Below are 9188 nucleotides of genomic sequence, written 5' to 3'. Positions count from 1 at the left end.
ATGATATTTCAAGTGCAGCAATCCATAAAATAATTTCATTGTCGAATTAAATTAGTTTTTATGTACGTTCGTTGGGATATTTTAAGTATTGAATTAAATCTCGTAGATCGGAAGGAGGAGAATATGGCGGGAAAAAGCATGCACTACGAATTTGATTATCGTATAGGTTAGAGCGTGTTATTTATGATCGGTAATCTAATTATCCGTCGATAATATTAAAAAAAAAATAGTGTTTTGTAAAATTAAACAATTTACGATTTCAAATTCAAAACAACTAGGATCGTATGCTACTCCAATTAAAAATAGATCATAGCGATTGACTACTTTTTATCATTGATTGTCATTGTTGTTATTATTATTGCGATTAAAGGATTGCAAACGTCATAAGGAAAGAAATGTGAAAATTTGGTCTAACAAGAATCAAGACATGATTCACAGATTTATGATTTACTTAAACTATACATCTAACGCATCTCGCACATGGTTGTACAATAAAATTTTCGTCAAAGCGATACATCGTTCTGCGAGAGATCGTTTCATTCCAGTTGTGGGACACGAGAATCGAGTTGTCCAAGCGTACTCTGTTTATTCGTAGGCTCGATTCCACGGTCGAAAAATATATTTTGCACCAGAAATTGAACACTGTGATCAACCTATATTTACATACTACATGCATACACACATACTTACATGCACACGTACATAATACATACGTATGTACATACGTCGACGTACTGCCGACACACGCATGCACGTGACTCAAGCGAGTAGCAAACGTTGCTTTCGTCGCGTCGAAATAATCCGATATTTCCGAGTGAAGGAACATTAACTCGTTCGATCGTCCTCGAATCGATTAAAAAAGGAAAGTGAATGGTAACTGCGGCAACTTGCGACCGGTTCGCGTCGCAAGCGGATCGTTTTCAAGAGCTAGAAGGAGACAGAGCTTCGTCCTGGTAAACCCACGACGCGTTCGCGTAGAATTCGCGAAGGGATACTACGCGAAACGAGCGAGACTTGGGCGCAAGGAAGCGATCCGCGCAGCGACACGATATCGATTTGCATCGGTGAAATGCGCTCGTTTGCACGGTCGTTTTTCTCGCACACAGAGGGAGGAGGGAGGAGGAGCAGCTGAGAAAACTCCATGGCGAACACCTTTTGAGAAGGGTGCGCCTTCGAAACCAGTTCTCCTTCGAGGGAAGGCTCCTCCCAGAACATTTTACGGACGAGGTTGCGCCTTCATTGGCCAGGGAACGAGGCGTACGATCGCGCGAACGTTGGATCGCCTCGTTCCTCCGAAACCGAACGTCCGCGGATAGAAAAAATGTACAAGAAACGTTACGCGACACGAAGGAACAGACCGATTGCGTCGCGTGACGCAACGCCACGTCGATTGTGCGTGGGAGACCGAGTCAGGCAAACGCGTGAACACGCGAGAACACGTCGTCGATTTGACCAGGGTGAGCCGCGTCGTTCCGATCGTTCCCGTAATCGGTTGGTCACGTCGAGTGCTGAGGAGGCGGAAGCGTAATTTCGTATCCGGTCGGCATCCCCTGTTGATGGTGCTGATAATGATGAGCGCTGGACATCATTTGATGATGCGTCTGCTGGTAATACTGATGATGCATGCTCGAATGGCTCGAGTAGTAGACCGAGGTCTGCTCCGTGTCCTTGCCTGGAACAAGAGTAACGATCGATAACGATCGATCGAGAGGGAAGAGCAAGGTGTAAAGGAAACTTACCGGTTTCGCAAACGCCGCGTCCGTAGCACAGCGTTTTCACGTCGTTCATGGGACTGAGGCCGCCGCTGTGAGGATGCGTAGTGTGCACGGAGGACGGAACCACGGGTGTCGCGTATCTGGGATGACGGGGAGCCATAGGACTCATGCCCATCGGGCTGCACGGGTTCACAGCGATCGGCGACATGCTCATCGTCGAGAGCGGCGACATCGCCAGATTCGTGCCGTTCGAATCGATACTCTGCAACGATTGAATGCTTTCCCCGTTGCTCACCGTGCTGCCGATCACGTTGCCGGCGTTATTCTGGCAGTTTAACGGCAACATGTCCCTGAAACGAGGAAAACGAAGGAGTTGTTGAGGCAACTCGATCGAATGAACTTCGCAACGCTCGACAGGATGCCGCTCGAACGAAAACGAAACGCGAGAGACACGTTGTACGTTACGGAGTCGATACAAATGCGAAAAAGAGTCAGTTCAAAGAAATCTCCCCGTCGCCCCGCAATAAATCGTCCGCGGGTGTCCTGTGAAATGTCGATGGGGATGAAAAATCGGAGAAAAGGTCGGAACTGAGAAACACATGCGAGCTTCTCGCATTGTCTTACGAGTCAGAAAAAATATCCACGACCCTTGGCCTAGGAAGGTCCGAACGATTAGAGGTTCGTAGGCGCGCACACACGCGTCCCTCTCTCGTTCCGAGAATTTCTTCGTCTTTCGGCGAGGAAGGTTCCGGGCGGAGGAAAGAAGAAAAGGAGAGAAAAGGCGGTCTGTTCGCTGCGCATTGTTCCGCGGTCGGCGGAATGAAACGCTCTCCGACCATTTGCACGCGCGAACGTTCCTCCCTTTGACCTCTGGCCGCGCTACCCCGCCGTAGCGATCTTTGCACAGCTAGTCGCACAGCGAGCCGTATATGCGTGTATATGCGTACACGTACGTGTTTTCGCCGCGTCGGCGTTGGTACTTAACGTTAACGTTGGCGACACGCACGTGCACGCACGGTGGTCCATGTGCAACCAGCTCCGCCCCTGACCACTTGGTTCCTGCCACTTCGTTCGCTTCGTTCACCTCCTCCCCGACGTCGACCTTCTCTCACCGCCCTGCTACGAACCGCGCATTTTTATGGTCGCGCTCCAAGGTCTGAACCACCGAACGCGTTTCTCCCTTTCTTTTTTTTTTTTTTTCCTCATTATCGAGCCGATTTCTTTCGGAGCCCACCTACAACTCGCCAATGACCGAGGCGATACGTACGTTCACGGGGGAATCTTGGCCGAGATCCGAACGATACGAACCACGATAAACGGAATAATGACAGGATGGAAACGGAGAAAAGTAAGCGTCGGAGAGTAAAACGCGCTCGAGATAAATGGGAGTGAGCGTCGGGAGGGCCGGTCGTGGCCTTTATGTATATAAACTATTGGTAGTGCGAACAGCTCAATGGTGAAACGAGAGACGTAACCGAAGCTGCGTCATAAAACGGTAATAGGGCGTCGCGTTTCCTTTTCGAGTGGGACCGAGTTAGGGGCCGAACGAGGAGAACGCTCGGACGGTGGATTTTCGCGATCGAGAACGATTTTTCCCGGTCGACGACGAGTCTCGCGAGGAGGCTCGTGAACGAAGAACCAACGGCGATGGACGAAACGTGAAAAATCTTCGGGGAACTCTTTTTTTTTTCCATCGAAGCGAGCGATGTTGCGTCAGCGTACGGTCCAAAGCCGGAGCGTGACCACCGAGCTACGTCGTAGCCATAACAATGTTCTTCTCTCTCTCTCTCTCTCTCTCTTTCTCTCTCTCTCTCTCTCTCTCTCTCTCTCCTATTACCCTTATCCATTATATACGCGCGCGATCTACACAGCGGCGAAATTCGAGCAAAATTTTCTGGGATGAATTTCACGGAAACGAGGAAACGAAACATCGAGCAGAGCAGAGGTTAACAGACGATCGACGCGATCGGTTCACAAGGTCGGCAACCTTCTCGTTAAAGAGGGCGCAACGATTAGCTTGTGAAAAAGAAGGCCTAATTTTAATCTCGTTGAAGCTGCAAGCTCAAAATTATTAGCATTTAATTTCTATTTGATTTAAACAGATTTATCGATACAAAATTCTACTTGCAAACTCAAGTATGCGTGTACGTACAGTAAAGAATTCTTTATCCAAACCATATTTGTTTAAAATGTATCGCTGGAATAAAATATCTGCTAGTGACTGAAAAGATCATCACTTGGTAGCAAATTACTGCGATTTATTGCAGTAATGTAACATTCAGGTATTAAAATATTCTAAAAATAAAAGTTCAAGTTCTAAAAAAAGAAAGATTAACACTAGAACTATCAGCGATTAAAACGTAGTTTCAGAGATGTTAGTGGGTAAAAGAAAATAAAAAACTTCATAGTATAATGAAGTATACAAGCTTTTCTTTATACATTTTACGAAAAATCATTTAAATCTCTAAAAATACACTGTTTCATGTCTATAAAGTATCCAATAAAAATTACAAATTGATCATTTTGATCATTTTGATAGTTCTGATGTGAAAGACGAAACGAATATATCAATATTTGACATTATAGATCTTCAATTAACTTATCAATTTTTAAATGAAAATCGTTGAGTAATGATCGATGTTTGGATTTCAAATGTACCTATTCTATACTTAAAGGAATAATGAATTTCTCCGAAGATCTGTTGAAGATCTATTAAGTGCCAAGTATCACGTTAATCTCATCTTTTAACGTATACCTGACTTTGTAAGTAAGGAAATTGTCGAACTTTGATTGCTTCAAGAGTACATTTTCTTAAATGATACTTTTGAATTCCAAGTGTTCCACGTTACTAATCTGACGCTTGTAAATCAAGCACAATAACGCGAGTATTTGTGAAAATGCGTTGCGGACACACGGCTACGGCAAAGAACCGAAGACAGAGCAAGACGTGGGTAGTATAAACGTCGTAATTTCGTTTGCAAACGTGAATAGAAAAGTGAATGGAAAAAAAAAAAATGGTAGGTCAACGTTGTCGACGAGTTGAAATGTTTCCTGCAAAGATGCACGCACCCCGATGATTACCCCGACTCATTCCGGGAATGATTTACCGTCTTGGAAGCGGCCAACCTCTCGAAAAGGAGGGAAAAACGCACGACCCTGTACACATGTCGAAACACTTATCGCTCGGTGGAAAAGCCGGTGACCCCCCGTTGACACACGTGCCATCCATGCAAGAAAGTTGCGAGAGCAGGGCACGCTTGCGTCTCAGAGCAACTTCTCTGGCAAGGAGAATTTCCCCGCGAGAGGCGAAAGAGGAAGGAACGCCTGAGAGAGAAAGGAAGACTGACTTACGGTCTCGTCTGCGGCGTGCGATCCCTTTGCCGTCGATTCTTGAACCAATTGGCCACCTGCGTCAAGGTCAGGCCGGTCTCCTTCGCCAGGTTCTTCTTCTCCTCGGAGAGCGGGTACTTGGTCCTCATGTAGCATTGCTTCAACGCGTTCCTCGATCGTTCCTTGAAGCAGTACACCACCTCCTCGCCGTCCCAAATGGTCTTTGGCAGCGGGTACTTCTTCCGTAGCCGGTATTTGTCCACCGCGCCAAGCGGCCTGCCGCGGATCTTCTCCGCCTCGCTGTAATGCGACTTGAACCACATCTGCTGCAGCTCCGGGTGCCGATCAGGTGAGAAAGGATGGCTCTCCAGGATGGAGTAGAGCTCGTGGTAAGCGCCTCGATGAAAGGCCACCGTGGCTCTCGCTATCAACACGTTCTCGTCACGGCGGAGCAACTCGCCGGGCGGCAAAGACCATAGGAGCCTGTTATCGAAACAACGTCGTGCCCTTCTTTTAGATTCGCGGTATCCGTCGTACCGTGCGACCAATTCGAAAGATCCAAATGTGGACGAAATGGAAATATCACCGTTTCGAAAGTATATCAAGCGTTTAAGTGCGTTGATCTTTTTGACTAATGATTGTTTAATGATGTTGTATTTGTTGTTATATTTATATTAATATATTAAGAGATTCTTGATATAAATGAATCGCACGAATCACGTAAACCGGCAAGTAATTTCGACTCGGTGTTGTGCACATCGTCGAGGAAAATCACGCAAGAGGAAGTACACAGATTTTCGTTCCAATTTCAATTTCATATGTTTCGAAATTTAAATTTCCAACTTCAATTCATAGAAACGCTAGTATGAGATAAAATATTAGCGAAGAATGTGTGAATACGTCTTTCAATGAATTTGAATCCACCTAGATCGTTCAAATTGGCCAGTGGATTGATCAATCGTCGTCGACCACGAGTTCTTTGATCCGCGAATAACGTTAACAGAAAGTTATGGAAAGAAGTCACAGAAACGCACACGGTTCTGGTTTGGAGCTTTCAAAGATGAAGCCGGCAGAAAGCGGTTCGACCAATGATGATTATTTGAGATTCCCAGAAGAATTCTCAGAAAACAAAATAAAAAAAAGAACTTTTGTTTTCTTCTAAAAGGAAGATCGCAGAAAGCGGATCCAGATGATCCCGAACTGAAACTCGTAAAGGGCGAATTTTTTCGTGATACAGAAGAGGTCGATATAGAACGACGATTGTTTGCAATCCTCCGAGAAATCGAGCATCGGGTCGACGGAAAAAAAAGAAGAAAATAAAATAAAGGAGAGGTAAAGAGCGAAGAAGGAACAGAAAACTTCCCGAATTGGAACTTATACATAAGAATAGGTCGTGAATTCTTGCAACAAATAGATAGAGACCCGGCTGACGATAGTTGCGTGGCATCTCTCAAAGTATCCAAGCATCGAGTCGACAAAGGAGAAATTAGAAGAAGGCAGAATGAAAGAGGAGGGAAGAAAAGAGAAAGAAAAAATGGCACGGAACAAGGAACGATGATTACCTCGTAAGCTTCTCGATATCCTGTCTCTGCGATAACGCCTTGCACATACAAGATATCTGATCCGGCGTATAGTTACTGGCTGTAATTCCCAGAGAAAGCCCGCCGATGTTTCCGATATTGGCGGGCGTATTCGCGGAACTGCAAGTGGTCAGCTCCTGCGGATACTGAAGGCCGCCGTTCGACGCCGCCGTCAGATTTTGGGAATGCGAGTGATGCGTCAACGAGAGCCCGGACATCGACGAGTCGTCAAATTGCCCGGTGGACGCGTTCCGGTGCATGCCACCGATCTGACTGTTGCATTCGCTGTTCGGCGACGATAGTTGGTCCGAGCTATCGGGCATTCTCGGTGTCGATTCTCCGTTTCTCGCCGATCATTCGAGGCTCATCTCTCCGACGTTCTCTTCGCGTCGCACGCAGCTTTCGCGACGTCCGAGCGTTCCAGCCGCGACCGCACGATCGTCTCGCGACTCGCGTTATCGATCGTCGAATAAACACACGCCCGTACGTGTACCTACGATCCGACGTAGCTTATCGCGGGAACAAGCACTCGCTGCACGAACGATCGACGTTTATTCGATGAGCCGCGCTTCATTCACGTCCCCGCCATCCGTGTCTTCATTCATAAATCCTTGCCGCCGGGTGCGCGTCACTCGCGTCTCTGATGCAGCACAGTTCCATCGAAGCCAGAAGCCGGAAGCATCCTTCAACCTTCGCTACCTTCGTACCTTCTATGCATCTTGTTCTTAACGAAACCAGCCACTGCACACCGCACCAATATCCGCCGATAATTTACTTCCACGATTGGAAACTTCGCACTTAATGATAAATTAGACGGTTGAGACTGGTCGGTCGATCAATTATGAGAGAAACTATCGGGATAAATCTGACCGCGTGAAGACGCGTTAACGCGGTTCTACTGCAACTGGCATCAACTCAAATGACTATCGTGGTGGTGCCAATGGTACTGCCGATCGCTCCGCACCGATGCCGATGCCGATGCAGTTGGTGGAGGAGGTTGTCACGACGGGTGTTCTCTCTCTTGCTTTCACTCTTGGTCTCTGCCTCTCGGTCTCGTTTTCTCTCCCTCCCTCTCTCTCTCTCTCTCTCTCTATCATTCTCTCTTCATCTTCCAGTCGACCTTCTTTTTCGTTTTTCGTGGCGCATTCGCACGACGAGGAGTGGAGCGCAGCACGACGCGGTCCGAAGCGGTCGGTCCTCGCGATTGGTCGCCGAGGAGCGTGCAAACTCGTCCTATTGGAGGTCGCCGGGGGCGGCGCAAACTTCTACCCCCCGGCCGGAAGCCACCCCATTCGGTGTCCACGGAAACCGGCTTCTTCTCTACGCTGTCACCTCACCTGTGAACGTCTCCGACCGACGCGAATCGTTTCCCTTCCCTCCAAATCGTTTCTGAACTTCTGAAATTCTCCGGCCGTGTATATTTCGTGTAACTTTCTGTTTCCGTTCGAACTTTCGAACCCCCTTCCCCCCGAAAATTGCGCGACAGCAGATTGTACGTACGTGCGAGCGAAACAAGGACTCGTGGAGGCGAGTTGGCGGGTTGCTGGAGAACCGCGCGAGGCGAACGACAAACACCGGAAACGGAACGCGACAACGTTACCGTACACCGTGTTGTGATTCTACGCGGTGCTATCACGCCTCGCGTTCAATTAATTTCAACAACACCGGCAACCGATTCTCTCACTTGGTCTGTACTCTTCTTTCGTGCTCGTCACTTCGACTCCGACCGCGCTTCTTTCTCCGTCACCGTCTTGAGGACGCGCGTGTATCGAACAAACGGAAACTTATCGGCAAACGGTGCGCGCCGTTTGTCGTTCTTCGTCTTCCTCTCGCCTCCCGCGCGAATTCATTTTCGCTTACAATTAGTAAGTCCCCACGTTTTCGCATGATTCGAGTTGGATTGCAGGCGACGAGACGCGTCTATTGAATGTACGTATCGCGTTGACATTTATTATTACACAGAGCGAGTTAACGTTACTAACGTTAGCTAAGAGCGACGAAAATACGAAAAATACTGAATTTAAAGAGAAACAAACGAATACAGGAAAACAGCAAACCCTCGAACTGCCAATTAACACTGGAGCTTAACCAAATTGGTCAAAATGGCCGATTTGCAATTTTTATTAGAAATTTTATGGATGTAAAATAGGATGTATTTTTAGAGGTTTAAACGATTTATATATACTATATATTCTATTGCATTGTTTTTCTATCTCTTTTGACTTTAGTGTCTTTCTAATGGAAATTCTATGCATTAGTCGCTGGTAGTTCTAACGGTAGTTCTAATAGATAAAAATTTGCCGACTCGTAGGTAACTCTTGATTCACAGCAGAATTGTAGATGTTCATCTTCCAGCGAAAGTTATACTATATTGGGGCGGGAAAATTGGAAATTTAGGGGAAGATAAATTTCCATTCTCAAATTCAAGAGTAAATTCAAGATTTTTTGTTTATTTGCAATTAATATAGAAAATGGTAACTCGCGTAGACACGGCTTGACAGTTCAAGAGTTAATACGGTAGTTAATACGCTACTTCAACAAATACAATAACCTAATTCCAAAG

The 9188-nt window shown here is 46.7% G+C and overlaps 1 protein-coding gene across 2 annotated transcripts; it reads right to left on the bottom strand.

Moving 5' to 3' along the window:
* Positions 1-434: 434 nt before the first annotated feature.
* Positions 435-7584, bottom strand: LOC122533349 (homeobox protein six1-like). Of its 2 annotated transcripts, none has more exons than XM_043662970.1 (4): positions 6608-7584; positions 5067-5552; positions 1740-2065; positions 435-1672 (listed from the first exon to the last, which is right to left on the bottom strand). In XM_043662970.1, exons 1-4 carry the CDS (start codon positions 6946-6948, stop codon positions 1497-1499), a joined length of 1329 nt encoding a protein of 442 aa, XP_043518905.1. In that variant the 5' UTR covers positions 6949-7584; the 3' UTR covers positions 435-1496. The 2 variants fall into 2 exon arrangements, with proteins under 2 accessions (XP_043518905.1, XP_043518906.1); XM_043662971.1 differs by having other exon boundaries at positions 5067-5528.
* Positions 7585-9188: the final 1604 nt, after the last annotated feature.

The sequence above is a fragment of the Frieseomelitta varia genome, unplaced genomic scaffold, assembly GCF_011392965.1.
Source record: "Frieseomelitta varia isolate USP_RPSP 00005682 unplaced genomic scaffold, Fvar_1.2 scaffold_520, whole genome shotgun sequence".
NCBI lineage: Eukaryota > Metazoa > Arthropoda > Insecta > Hymenoptera > Apidae > Frieseomelitta > Frieseomelitta varia.
This window is presented reverse-complemented; position numbering and strand designations above follow the sequence as displayed.

Bases quoted from the DNA above. Each gene is read 5' to 3' on its own strand.
- LOC122533349 (XM_043662970.1), bottom strand. From the start codon at position 6,948: ATGCCCGATAGCTCGGACCAACTATCGTCGCCGAACAGCGAATGCAAC. The intron at 5,553-6,607 runs GTAATCATCGTT...ATCTAAAAGAAG, and splicing joins GATATCGAGAAGCTTACGAG to GGCACGACGTTGTTTCGATA. The intron at 2,066-5,066 runs GTAAGTCAGTCT...TCCTCGTTTCAG, and splicing joins CGCACGCCGCAGACGAGACC to GGACATGTTGCCGTTAAACT.